Source organism: Penicillium canescens (genome assembly GCF_028828765.1).
Source record: "Penicillium canescens strain IBT 15451 chromosome Unknown utg000004l_segment0_segment0, whole genome shotgun sequence".
NCBI classification, from domain to species: Eukaryota; Fungi; Ascomycota; class Eurotiomycetes; order Eurotiales; family Aspergillaceae; genus Penicillium; species Penicillium canescens.
In genome coordinates this window covers 1,473,086-1,486,581 of record NW_026703966.1, presented here as the reverse complement: position 1 = coordinate 1,486,581, position 13,496 = coordinate 1,473,086, and the positions used below count along the sequence as shown (strand labels likewise).

Here is a 13,496-nt window from a genome sequence, read left to right as displayed (position 1 = left end):
AAATACTGTTTGTGGAATGACGCTTGTATGAAGGGTCTTGTCATCCCGGGGGTTTACCTTCGTTTCCAGCTTTCTTTGCTTGTTTTATTTACACTTCCCACGGAATTAAATTGCATTGCTTTCGAGATAAATTAAGTCGACTGTTTAGACCACCCTTTCTGAACGACCGTAGTTATAGTGGACTCCGTACTCCGTAGTCATGTAGTATATGAAACAGGTCACGTGCCCATGTGTCCAGGACTACGGATCATCCCGTTTCATCCACATTTCATCACCGCGAGCAAGCACATGTCCATTGCGCCGTTCTAAACCCGGATTCCCCTTTCTACCTCACCGGCGGGGCATATTGCAAACAACCAGGGAACCAACCTGACTCCCTCGCCATGGATCTTCAGGAGACTCAGCGTGTCCTTTCCGAACATCTGCACAACCTCGCGGACTTATTCCACCGCGTGCCAGGCTCCGCAATTTTCCTCCGCTACGTGAAATCAAGTTATCAAGATGATCCCATCCGCTCCGCCGTCGAACTCTTCTTGTTCCTGTTCGCCGTGCGCTACCTGCTCGCCCCGAAGTACTCGACCAAACCCGGCGTCGTGCCACTGACGGAAGACGAGATCGATGACTTGGTGGACGAGTGGACTCCCGAACCTCTTGTCGGGAATCCGACAAGTCTGGAAGAGATGGAAGTCGACAAGCGGACAGTAATCGTCGGGTAAATATTCCTCCTTCAATTGGTGTTCCTCAGTTATGCCTCCGCGGACAGTTTGCTAACGGATCATCACGGGATGCACAGCCCCGTAGGCCCCAAATCCAAACTCGCCAACGGCCGCACAGTGATGAACCTAGGCTCTTTCAACTTCTATAACTTCAACACGAACGAGACTCTCAAGGAACAGGCTATCCAGACTCTCCGCGCGTACGGCGTTGGACCTTGCGGTCCGCGTGGATTCTACGGTACGCAGGATGTGCACATGAAGACCGAAGACGATGTATCGGCGTTCCTGGGAACTGCCGCTTGCATTATCTATTCCCAGGCCTTTTCGACTATTTCCAGTGTTATTCCGGCTTTCTCGAAACGTGGAGATATCATCGTTGCGGATAAGGGCGTTAGTTTTGCTATTCGGAAGGGTATTCAGATCTCCAGAAGCATTGTTCGCTGGTATGAGCATAATGATATGGAGGATCTTGAGCGCGTGCTTGCCAAGGTTACTAAAGAGCAGGCGAGGAAACCTTTGACTCGGCGGTTTATTATTACTGAGGGCCTCTTTGAGTCTTATGGTGATATGGCTGACTTGCCTAAGATTGTATGTGATCCCTCTTGACTGGATAGTGCGATAGTTTTGCTTACTTTGCCTCGCAGATTGAACTGAGACTCAAGTACAAGTTCCGTCTGATCTTGGATGAGACATGGTCTTTCGGTGTCCTTGGACGTACCGGCCGTGGTATCACAGAGCACCAGAACGTCGATGCGGCTGAGGTTGATATGATTGTGGGATCGCTGGCTGGTCCCCTTGTTGCCGGTGGTGGCTTCTGTGCTGGTTCAGAGGAGATTGTTCACCACCAGCGGATTTCCGCTGCCGCTTATACTTTCTCCGCTGCCCTTCCTGCGCTGCTGTCCACTACTGCTAGTGCCACTATCAACATCCTTCAGAACAGCCCCGAGACCGTGACGCAACTTCGTGACCTTACCAAGGCCATGCGCGCTCAGCTTGATCCTCGCAGTGACTGGGTTTACTGCTCAAGCTCGCCTGAGAACCCTATTCTCATCTTGGTTGTTAAGCCTGAAGTTGTTGCTGCCAAGAGGCTCACGCCTACCGACCAACAGTTTCTCCTTCAGGATGTCGTTGACGAGGTATGCATTGCGTTTCCCTTATTTCTCCTTTCGAGTTCAGTATCTAACTTCTCCACAGTGCCTGGCAAACGGTGTTCTCATCACACGCCTGAAGACCTTGGAGGACAACTTCGAGCCCAAGCAGGTGGTCCCGCCAGCCCTGAAGGTGTGCGTCACGACCGGTCTTACCAAGAAAGAGATCGAGAAGTCAGGCACAATCATCCGGCACGCCATTACCAAGGTGATGAGCAAGAGGAAGTGATTAACATCTTACCTTCCCTTGTTTGAACCTTGGTCTTGTCCGGCCATCCGATGACTGCTCACGCCCCTATGACCTTGGCATCTTATCACTTTCCTTACTCTCAGTCGACCTACGACCTAATGCACCTTCAATCCGTGTATTGTTAACCTTGTCGATATACATTCTTCTTGCATGCCTTGCACAGGACCGCCCTTTTCTCTTCCGGGCTGGATTTGCTTCTCGCTTAGCCTGTGTGCTTGGTTTAGATTGTTTAATACTATCCTTCTTTGCCCTTGGCTTTTTGCTGAGTGGCTTGTGTCTATTTGCATAGATTATTCATACCAGGACAAAACTCTATGTACTCATGGAACGAATGCTATTTTTCTGTATCTGACTTCTTTCGAGACCCCCTTTAGTAGGGTTTACAATGCAATGTTCGAACTAACGTCTAGATCGATCAAACCCCAAAAGAAACCCCCGAGATCTACACTCAGTGCCGTCTATCCGATGTTACCCACCAATCTCCAAAGCAAAACCCTAATGAACCAAGATTAGTCTCCTAGAACCACCCCCTTCAACCCCTTCCAATCAACCACCAAACTCTCCAAATTCCCATTAACATTCACAGAACCCTCCATATCACTGCGCAACATCCAAAAATGCACCCCACATTCCACAAGGAACGCAACACAAATGACATTCCAAGCCCATCCCAGATTTCATCCATACGCCATAGTGTACAGTATAGCCCTAACTCCCGATCTCACCCAAGGGATCCCATCGAAACTCAGAAGTTCCAGATCCCATTCCACATGTCCAAGAACCCAACCCCCGCCCCTGTGCCTGCTCTCCCTTGTGTTTACATGCTCCACCGTCATAGTGGCGACGTAGATGCTTTTGTATTCTTCGATATGGGGTTGATATAATGTCATTGATCGACACTCCACGGGGACTAGGTTATGCATTACCTTTTCTCCTTTCCTTTTTTTGGGCTGTAAACGGATGATTGAATAAAAACGCCATTTGTGTTGGGATCGACTCGTCTAACTAACCTTGGAACTTGTTGAGGGATTGTGATTGCGATTCTGATACTGTACTCGGGTCGGTTTCCTTAAACCTTGACTTTTGCCTGGGCAGGGATCTGCCTACGGTAGAAATGAAGCGCCTATGCCTTACTCGGGCATTTGTTGGGTTGCTTCTTGCTTGGGGTGTTTGTGCCGATGTCCAGGGTAAGCATAGATCCAATGCAATCGCTGCCTATTCCCATCTCGAATCTATGGTTGTGTTTGCTGATGGCTGTTTCTATAGATCACCAACAATGTCAAGGCGATCTCGCTCCTTCAACCTCTGTTAGAGAGGTCGTTGTCTGGGTTAATGAAGACGGTGTTCCTATTACTCCGGACAGCAAGCATGTTCAGGCTTCGATAGCATCAGAGCATGGAAATGTTAGTAGATCTATTCCGTCCTGATCGTTGGAATCGTTGTTGATTGATTGTTCGACAGTCTGCGCAGACTCAGTCTTCAGTATCACTTCTTGATACAGATGTCTCGCGCTTGGAATCGACATCGACTGCTTCTAGGAAGGATAATGATATGACTGATCGTTCTGTTGATGCTCCTCCGAAGGGCCAACATCCTGCTCCTCCACCACCACCAGCAGCAGCACCACCACCACCTCCTCCTCCTCCTCCTCCGCCGCCACCCCCTGCTGTTGCTCCTCCCCCTCCAGCTGGTCCACCCGCTCCTCCACACCCTCACTACCATCCTCATCCCCCACCACACCCACACGGCCATCCAAAACCGCACCAACCCCCCCATTCACCCCCAAACCAAAACGAAGCCGGCGGCTTCGGAATCTCCTACTCTCCTTACAGAGCCGACCGCACCTGCAAAAACCAAGAAGAAGTAAACAAAGACCTAGACGGCCTATCACGCTACAGCTTCGTCCGAATCTACGGCACAGACTGCGATCAAACAAAACCGTCTTGCACGCCGCACGCCAGCACAACATGCGCGTCTTCGCAGGGATCTACGACCTAACCGACTTCCCAAACAGCCTATCAGCCTTCCGCGAAGCAGCCCCAACAAGACCAGGCGGCAAAAAAGACTGGTCAACCTTCCACACCATCGCAATCGGCAACGAACTAGTAAACGGCGGCACGAACAACCCAGCCGAGGTAGTCCGCGCAGTGAACCAAGCACGCTCGATCCTCCGTTCACAGGGATACGAGGGCCCGGTGGTAACAGTCGATACGTTCTCCGTCTTACTCGAGCACCCGGAATTATGCGACGCGAGTGATTACTGCGCGGCGAATTGTCATGCTTTCTTTGATGCGAGTCAGAGTCCTGGAGGGGCCGGTGCGTATGTTTTTGAACAGGCGCGTAGTATCTCTGCTGCGGCGAATGGGAAACATACTATGATTACTGAGTCTGGGTGGCCGCATGCTGGGGATGCGAATGGGGGTGCTGTTCCTTCGGTTGAGAACCAGAGGGTTGCTATTGAGAGTCTGCGGAGGAGTTTTGGGCATCGGAAGGATGATTTGGTGCTTTTTACTGCTTTTGATGATCTTTGGAAGGATGATAATAGTTTTACTTTCAATGCTGAGAAGTTCTGGGGGATTCACGGTGGTCTTTAGGGCTTGGTTTCATGGTGGCTTTTCTTTTCTCCTTCTTCCTGACTTCGTTTAGGGATTTGCTTCTTTGCTTTTGGTTCGATATTCTTGCATTTGTACATAGATCGTGCATGAGATGACTAGATAGTTCAATGACGAAGAATGAGACCTCGATATTCACGTTTTGAAGATGACATTCGCTTCAATGGTATTATTTTATTTTACACTATGGCGGAGACTATACATTAATTTACAGCCCTTACAAGGGCGAGAGAAGAAATCAACCGCGGAAATGGCGATGACTTTCCCTCCGACGAGCATCCTCCTCAGCGCGAGCCTCGACCTTATCCATCCATCCACCGCGACAAGTAAGCGCCTCAAACGCCTCCTTGTTAGAAGGCAAATCCCAGAACGGGTGCTCCCCACCCCCGGCCTTCTGATGCGCCTCCAAATCCCGGTTGCGGCGAATAACAAGCGCAGTCAACATGCCCCTCGACTTATTACTCGGCGTCAACCCAATAACCTCCATCTCACGCAGCAAAGACACAACACCAGGAAGATCCTTACACCCACGCCAATGGAAGTAAAGCATTTCATCATAAAGACCAGACGAAGCACCAAGCAGGGCAGACAACCGGCCATGCTCTTTGATATTCGAGCGGAACTGTCCGATAAGCGGGGAATCAGGGAAATGCGTGTTCAACAGACGGAACGCAATCAGCAGCGTCTTCGGGTATAACGTGGCTACCACCGGTGCGACGGGCACGACGGCCGGGACGCGGAGTGGTCCTGCCGGCCGTGGGATGTTGCGCGCTGGTTGGCTTTCGACGTGCTGCAGCATGGAGAAGATGCGTGCTTTGCATACTTCCCACACGCCCATGTCGCCTTTTCCTTCTTCGATTGCTTGGAAGAGGGCGAATTCGATGTGTTCGGATTCGCGCTGTACGACCATGTCGATTGCTTCTTTCATTGTGATTGTTATCGCCGCGCCGGATGTTGCTGCTTCTGTGTAGCCCAGGTCGTCGATGTTGATCCTTTGGGGGCCTTTGTCTTCGGTTGCTTCTTCTTCCGTTGCCGGTCGTTCTGGTGTTGGGGTGTATTTTGGCAGTTCCTCCTTTTGACAGCGGGCTTTATTCTTCTTCATATTTGAGTCCTGTAGTAACGAGTCGAATACTGACATGAGCTCTGATATCTCGGCTTGTTTCTCTGGGCTCATGGGTTTTGATTGTGAACCCGTTTCGCCATTTTCTCCGCGCTTGACATTCAGCTTTTCTAATAAGTTTTTGAAAGTCGCTTTTTCCTGCGAGGTGATCTTCTTGGTCCTTGTCTTCGGCGCAGGTTGCCTTGAGCCCAATGGCCTGCCGGAGGAGACAGATGCTGCCCGTTTTTGTAGATAACTCCTCCGCGGTTTCGGGGGCTCATTCGTCTCGAAGTCAATAGAGATATCTTTGTTCGTGGGTGGTTTATCCTCTGGCGCATCGTTCGTTGCTAGTGTGCCACTGCGTGTAGAAAACGCCCGTTGGGGTAGGCGATTGAACGGTCGTAGGGAAGGTGTCGCCGCGGTAATCGTTGCCGTGTGATATAGAAAAGGCGCTGAGCTTGCGTTCACACCTAGAAAGCACCGGCGTGTGACGTTTGTCGCCATTGCAGCGTCTTCAGCTAGTGGTCTCTCCCACTTTCTCTTACTCTCGCTTTCGCAACGCAGCCCAGCTTCTTCCACTGACACTTCTCGAATGAAACGCAGCTCGGAGTAAGATCCTGACACTACTTTGCATGTACTCCGCAACCGCTTGAAAGAACAAGACAAGATTGAGAGTATCCAGCTCCAGCACGGACTTTGCACGTTTACTTTTTTTGCCGCAATAAAGGTCACATGATCTCGCGCGAGCAGCAAACGCGCCTCCGCGTCGGGGGGATCCGGCCGATCCTCCTCGGACTCCAGAGAACAGAACCAAATCTGCTTTCGCTGTAAACGATTGGGATTCAGACTCTTCCGACCATATGCCTGAGATCTCCGACTTCGAGAAGGAGCGATTGGCGAACATCGCCGAGCGCGATGCGCTGCTCAAACAACTTTCTCTTGATTCAAAATCCGCCGGTCTTTTCGCGACTCCCCCAAGCCCCCGGGCAGCGGTGGCCCGAAGCCAAAGAAACGCCCCGCCCCCAAGCGCGTGAAGAAAGAAGAGGAGGACGCGACCCCTCGCCGCACCTCCTCCCGCCTGAAGGGAATCGCCGCCGAGAGTGAAGTCGCAAAGCGCAAGGCGGACGATGAACTCGACGCCCTGCGCGAGGCCGAGCGCGCCAAGAGAATTCGCCGCACCGATTCCTTTACTCAAGCCGATATGTTTGTCGCCGGACAGAAGCTCACCGGACCCGATTTGATTGGCGTCGATGTGATCACCAAGGGCGTCGCAAAGCCGTATGAACGAACTTTCGACAGTGCCGATATCGAGAAGACCACCGACAAGGATTTGAAGGCAATTCGGAAGGAGATGAACGGCATGAAGCTGTGGGATGCTTGGGATCCGCAGCGTAAGAACCCTGTTCTTTATATTGCCAAGAGTCTTTGCTAACGTGCGATTGAATTGTCGCAGGTATCAAGATCACCCCGGAGCGTGTGTATGCGATGGCTTTCCACCCATCTGAGTCGAAACCTCTTATCTTTGCCGGTGACAAGATGGGTCATCTAGGTATGCTGGATGCTTCACAGGAGAAGCCCACCGTGAATGAGGATGATGAGGATGAGGATGATCCGGACCCTGTTTTGACAACTCTGAAGCCGCATACACGCACTATTAGCTCGATGATGGTTAACCCTTCGAAGCCGACTCACCTGTACACTGCCAGTTATGACAGTTCGATCCGCGAGTTGGATCTGGAGAAGATGACCTCGTCTGAGAAGTACGCACCGGAATCCACCAATATCGACGAGGCAGTCTCTGCCGTGGATATGGTGGCGGACGATCCAAACACTTTGTACTGGACGACTCTGAATGGTGAATTTGGTCGATACGATATGCGCATGCCTCTCAAAGGGAGCAACGTCTCGTCGTGGCAACTGTCGGAAAAGAAGATCGGCGGATTCACACTGTGCCCCTCGCAGCCGCACTTTGTTGCGACAGCGAGCTTGGACCGTTTCCTGCGCCTGTGGGACCTGCGCAAGTTGTCGTTTGACAATCCGGCGCCCGTCGCCGAGCATGAGAACAGACTGTCAGTGTCACACGCTGCATTCAACGCAGCTGGCCAAATTGCGACCAGCTCATACGACGACACTATCAAGATTTATGATGTCGGCGCTAGAGGTCTCTCATCATGGAAGGAAAAACACACTCTCCAAGATGGCGACTTCACCCCCGACACAGTCGTCCGGCACAACTGCCAAACCGGACGCTGGGTGACAATGTATGTTCGTTTAAAGAAGTCCATGTCTGTTTTATCGGTTTTTGCTTTTTTTTCTTTTACTTTACTTCTTTTCTTGCGTGTCTTGCGTTGCGTTGCGTTGTTTATCTTTTTTCTTGGCAACAGAGCCCTAACTGACATTGTTTCTCTTAGTCTCCGCCCCCAATGGCAACAGAACCCTCAGTCACCGATCCAACGATTCTGTATCGGTAACATGAACCGTTTTGTCGACATCTACAGCAGCAGTGGTGACCAACTTGCTCAGCTTGGTGGTGATGGCATTACTGCTGTCCCTGCGGTGGCTGTATTCCACCGGAGTAAGAACTGGGTTGCTGGTGGTACTGCTAGTGGCAAGCTTTGCTTGTGGCAGTGATTAAAGTGTGGACTTGAGTCTTTTGACTCTTTGAATTCTTGAATTTGAGCGAGAACGTTTTTTGTTTTCTGTTTGTCCAACCATCCGGGATGGATTTATGGACTCTTATCTTCGGTGGGTTGCCCGACTACATTTACGTGTTTTGAGTCTTTGAGGCATGGCAGTGCCTGGTCGGTATTGCTGAGAGTGTGATTCCAATATTGTTCGATTCTTTGTGTCTTTGAGTAAGTTGCTGCATGTATGTATGTGTACGTGTGATGGTCAAATCCAGATGTACAAAAGAAGTAATTGTCAAAGAAGCATATTGCTTTCCACGTTAATTTCTTTAGGTATCTAACACTGTGTCTCTGTAAAACATGCCGTGTGTACCTGTACCTTGATATGGAACCCCAATCAAAAGGGAAACACCAATCCATTCCATCTATTGGAAGAAACACGAAAAGTATAGAGGTATTTACACAATGGCCACCATCTCCAAAGGGAATCCAAACACAAAGATAAAAGCGACCCCATTAAAAAGGATCTGACAAGGTCCGACCAAAAGGAGAGAAAAGATATCACAAGGATCTCCCTTCCTCAAGCGGGATAAACCAGATCATCGTGTTCGTTTAGTTTTAATTCCCCAAAAGAGCCAAGGTCTTACTTTTTAGTTCTCTCTTTTTTATGTCTCTTTCCTTTTTCTTTTCCTCGAGAGACGGGGTTGGAATTGGAGGGAGGGGGATGTGTATAGGGGAGGGGGGTGGGACCATGTAAACACAATCAAAAAGAGGGAAAGGGTATCAACACCGTGACACATGCTTCGGGGGAGAACATAGAGATAGATGATCGAACAAGCACAGGGTACGGGATGGGGAAGGCATGAAGGAAGATGGAAGATGGAAGAGAGGAGTAGAGGGAGAAATGAAAAACGTTCAAATCATGAGCACATGGGAAGCGGTCAGAGAGGAAAGGACGGAAAGCGAAAAGCGCATAAGGGGGAGGAAGGAAATGACATGCAGGGACATTCGAGCATTAAGATTCATTGCGCAGATCCTCATGCGAGTTGTTATTTTGAGACTGGTCACGGTCCTTGTGTTTGCGTCGGGATGGGGCAGGGACAAAGTCGAAGAAGCGATACTTGCTGGATGATTCCTTGGTGACGCTTGCCCTACGTGCTTTGGAGGTTTCGGAGTACTCCAATGAGTATGTTGAGGAGTTCTTGGAGCTTCCGGTGCTATCGCGTGCATCAGACCAACGCGGGATGGCGAATGGAATGCGGCTTTGATCCCATGTAGCGGACGATGAACTTGGCGGTGTATCTTCGTCAGCATCAGGAGCGTAATCGGTGGAACGGCGGGGGATCGCAGGCCGCGAAGCGAAGTAGCCGATGGAGTTGCGGTGGCTGCTTGGGGCCGGCGCGGAACCGGACATCATTGGATCTGCTGCAGGGGTTGATGGTTGGCTCGAGCGTTCGTCGTAAAAGGTAACAGGTCGCTCCATTGAGTCCACCAATTCCTCCCACTTGATCTCGAGACTTCCGCTCGGCCGCTCAGCTTGCTCCGCTCGACTCAGACACTCCTCGGTACGTGCCCGCAGATCAAGGGCTGTTTTGTGGAACTTGGCAAGGTTGACATCCAGCTCCCCTAGATCATTCAAACGAGCCGGGGCCACGTCAAGCCACACACGAATCAAGTTTGCAAAGCATCGAGCATGATCGATAAGGAACGGAAGGCTGGGGAAACCCTCGCGCGACGTCGGAGGCAACCGTCCAAGGATTTGGATAGGGGTGGTGTAGGAAGGTGTGACAATAGGAGCTGGTCGATCCGCTGGAATTGCACAGATGGAGTCGACGAATTCTTTGAAGTCCGAGCGATGGCCAACAAGGAATTTGTTCATAGGCTCCATCCAAGGTTCCTTGTTACCAAACGTCGTCATATTAGCCAGTCCCTGCAGGGCCTTGGCGATAAGCGTAAGAGTGCGCTGTGCACGAGGACGAGGGTGGTCTTTCAAAAGCCCGAAGAGTTTCGGGTTCAAAATAGCCGGACAAAAGAACCGCAAGAACAAGAAACCTGAAACACTGCTGTATGTCACAGACCGTAAGAAATCTCCATAGCGGTCATCTGCACAAGCCCTGACATGCCGGAAGATACGACGCAATTCTGGCGGACACCTCGATGCAGACCCAGCGATAGACTTCCACACACTGGTGGTGAGAGCCGTAAGATTTCGCCAGTTGCGCTCAAGATCCTCGTGGCGTGGAACACGTGATGGGTCGACTTCGCATTCCGGATCACTTTCATCGATATCACGTAGTCGTTCCGCGATAGTGTCATCAAGATATTGCTTGCCCAAGCGACGCATGTGGAGGTCCAGGGCCTTAGTCAGAAGTGAGTTTCCACGGAATAGAAGGTTGGCCTCGACAGTGGCCGTCCTTCCCATATCTCTGACGAGAACTTCACGTTCCTGGCCTGACTCCTGAGAGTTGTTGGAGTGTATTCTTGTTGTGTATCTCAGTCGGTTGGTAGTGGATTCTTTGTGAACCCCGTCGATTTCATCTTCAACCAATGCTGAGATCCATTCCACCGTTGACCCCGAGACTTGATAGATGTTCAGAAGCATCTCAGCTAGATGTGTTAGCTCTGACGACATCACTTGAGCCATGTTGATTGTGAGACCGTTGGTGAAAGAGTGGAGGAGCTCAGACATTGGTGCGTATTCGTCCGACATCAAGACAACGGTTTCCTCCATTCGAGCTCTCATGAACATCTCACCCACTGCTTGGTCTTGGTCGTCCAGGATTGGCCACCACTTTTCAGTATCCACGCCAGCATCCAATTCCTCGAGTCGCATGTCTACCCGACCGAAGATGGCGTCGTTCGCGGAGATTTCGATCTCATCCAACATGTTCACGGCGTTCACGTCTTGATTGGATGTGTATGTCCCATGGGCGATGAGTGTCCAATCTTTCTGAGTCGGGTTGAGGGTTTTGACCAGGATGGAAGCTTGGGATAGAACTGGCGGTAGATCACTGAAGAGAAAATCCTCTCGCCAGAAAGGGTTCATGGTGCGATATTTGACAGCAGTCTTGCCGCGAATTTCCCCATCTAGGAGCACCTCTGTATAATAGTCGCTGACCTTGGAGGTCGGCGTTTGTTGGCCATGACCATGTGATCTTGACGCCTTTCGGCTTCGCGGGGTATCCTCTTTGGCGCGAAATAGCTTGGCCTCGACGATCTTCAAATTTAAGAATCGTTCAATCCGGAACATGTCTTTGAGTACGGGCGTCACGGTGGCATCGGCTTCTGGTGTCTTGTTGGGATCTTCGGTTTTAGATGCAGGGCCATAGAGTTCTGGAATTGTGAAGGCGCGTAGAAGGACAAACCACACCTCGAAGAGTACGCGACTTTCCAGGGCGAGGTATATAGGACGAACATTCGAGTCGGGTACGGGGTGTGCCGCATACTGTGGGTAAATAGCAATACAGAATTCATCATCAAGAACGGACGGGTTCAGCTGCTGGATAGCACAGCGAGACAATTGAGATAGTTGAACGCATGCCAAGAGGGACACATCGGTCTCAGTGTAAAGTTTGAAGAACCCGTTCTCTTGTAGCGTGCAACTCACCTTCTGCCACGAGGAAGACAGAGCCCTTGACTGTCGATACGTAGACACCCGGCGTCCAGATACCGGCATTGCTCCCGAAGCAGATGGTTTATCCCATAGGAGCATCTTGCCAACTTTGATAATAGTTGCGTCCCTTTGTGCTGCGCTTTCCGAGTTGCGTCGACGTTCGGGGATACGGCGGTCCCCAATGACGACCTCTTGAGGCTTTGTCATTTTGTTTTGTACACCCTTTGGTCGGATTGGTTGCCAGCAAAGTAGGGCAGCAAGCCATGAATCAAACGTTTCGTTCACGTGGGGGCGTAGTTGTATCCCAAGTCCGGAGGTAAATGTGTGGACGCTAAGATAGGTAGTCTGGAGCTCAGGATCAAACAATGTTCGAACTCGACAGCCACGCAAATCGGGGATCAGTGTCTTGGCCAATGCTGGTTCTCCTTTCGCTTGGTAGATCAGACTTCCAGTAGCGACATTGATAGCGCAGTACCCGGAAGTCCACGAAGTGGTGGAGGCTGTCCGAAAGGACAGGATTCCATGCATTCTCCCACATGTAGTCTTCATCAATTGGAGGATTTTTGTGGCTTCGGAGCTCGAAAGAGGCGACGCGAACGAATCTTGGCTGTCTGCAATTCCAGTAACAGTTTTGCTTGATCGCTGGCGCGGGACCGACTGGCTGGCGTATTGCCTGGATTGAATTGATGGAAAACCGATCGAACTTGAGGGATCCTCAGGCACCTTTGGCTGTGATGGACTGGCTGTGTTGATTGACCCGATTCGCGTGCGACTTTTGAAGGAGCTGGGGGTGGTCTCGTTTCGCTGTTCCTCCGCCGCCGTTGTTCGTGATCGCGCCCGTTGACTTCTTCCCTCTGGTGGTGTATCTTCCTCGCCACCCCTAGAAGAGTGTTTGCTGAACTCCCGACGTCGCTCAGGCTCGGTGGGCCGTGATCGCACGATGCTTTGAGGGGACGAGGTGCCGCCGCTTAGAGGTTCGGGTTCGGATAGGGGGGAGTGGTTGGCGGGGGAGTGCGACTCTGGCGTCACAGTTCGAATCGTTGTTTCTCGGAAACTGTCGGGATAGACCATCCCATGTCGATCCCTGGATGAGGATTTCTTGCTGGCACGCCGTTCGACTGGACGACTATATAACGCTTGCTGCATTGAGCTCCGCTTGAACGCGTTCGGATCGGGCTCCATTTCGTTTGGGTATGTGCAGCCCCTTCCAGGCTACGTACAAACGAAAATGAAACCCGTTCAATGTGAGGCAGGGAGTAAAAGGAAGTTCCTAATCGCGCCCAACACTCTCACAACCGGTGAGAAGCCCTTGACACGTCGGCACGGTATAATTGGAGGTCTAGGATTATGCTATGAGACCACATGGAGTCCGGTGAGAGGTGTATCGGGGTCGCACATTCGATCGAGGTCCGGGAGGGGGGAGCAATGGGC

The 13,496-nt window shown here is 51.2% G+C and overlaps 5 protein-coding genes across 5 annotated transcripts; 3 read left to right on the top strand and 2 right to left on the bottom strand.

Annotated features, from left to right (window-relative positions):
* Positions 1 to 383: 383 nt before the first annotated feature.
* Positions 384 to 2,093, top strand: lcbA (serine C-palmitoyltransferase subunit lcbA; the record flags this gene model as incomplete). Its single annotated transcript, XM_058514648.1, has 4 exons — positions 384 to 712; positions 794 to 1,304; positions 1,361 to 1,852; positions 1,911 to 2,093. The coding sequence occupies 4 exons, from the start codon at positions 384 to 386 to the stop codon at positions 2,091 to 2,093; spliced, it is 1,515 nt and encodes a 504-aa protein (XP_058371826.1).
* Positions 2,094 to 4,081: 1,988 nt separating this feature from the next.
* On the top strand, positions 4,082 to 4,708 carry scw4 (putative cell wall glucanase (Scw4); the record flags this gene model as incomplete). The annotated part of the gene is made up of 1 exon (XM_058514647.1): positions 4,082 to 4,708. One exon carries the CDS (start codon positions 4,082 to 4,084, stop codon positions 4,706 to 4,708), a length of 627 nt encoding a protein of 208 aa, XP_058371825.1.
* A 256-nt stretch (positions 4,709 to 4,964) lies between these two features.
* N7446_005898 (uncharacterized protein) lies at positions 4,965 to 6,329 on the bottom strand (the record flags this gene model as incomplete). The annotated part of the gene is made up of 1 exon (XM_058514646.1): positions 4,965 to 6,329. One exon carries the CDS (start codon positions 6,327 to 6,329, stop codon positions 4,965 to 4,967), a length of 1,365 nt encoding a protein of 454 aa, XP_058371824.1.
* Positions 6,330 to 6,553: 224 nt separating this feature from the next.
* N7446_005897 (WD domain protein) lies at positions 6,554 to 8,687 on the top strand (the record flags this gene model as incomplete). Its single annotated transcript, XM_058514645.1, is given in 4 exon segments — positions 6,554 to 6,817; positions 6,829 to 7,216; positions 7,279 to 8,086; positions 8,237 to 8,687. Coding segments are annotated over 4 exon segments (1,680 nt in total), but the record flags the coding sequence as incomplete, so codon positions are not given.
* A 780-nt stretch (positions 8,688 to 9,467) lies between these two features.
* N7446_005896 (GTPase-activating protein BUD2) lies at positions 9,468 to 13,247 on the bottom strand (the record flags this gene model as incomplete). The annotated part of the gene is made up of 1 exon (XM_058514644.1): positions 9,468 to 13,247. One exon carries the CDS (start codon positions 13,245 to 13,247, stop codon positions 9,468 to 9,470), a length of 3,780 nt encoding a protein of 1,259 aa, XP_058371822.1.
* Between the last annotated feature and the right edge of the window lie 249 nt (positions 13,248 to 13,496).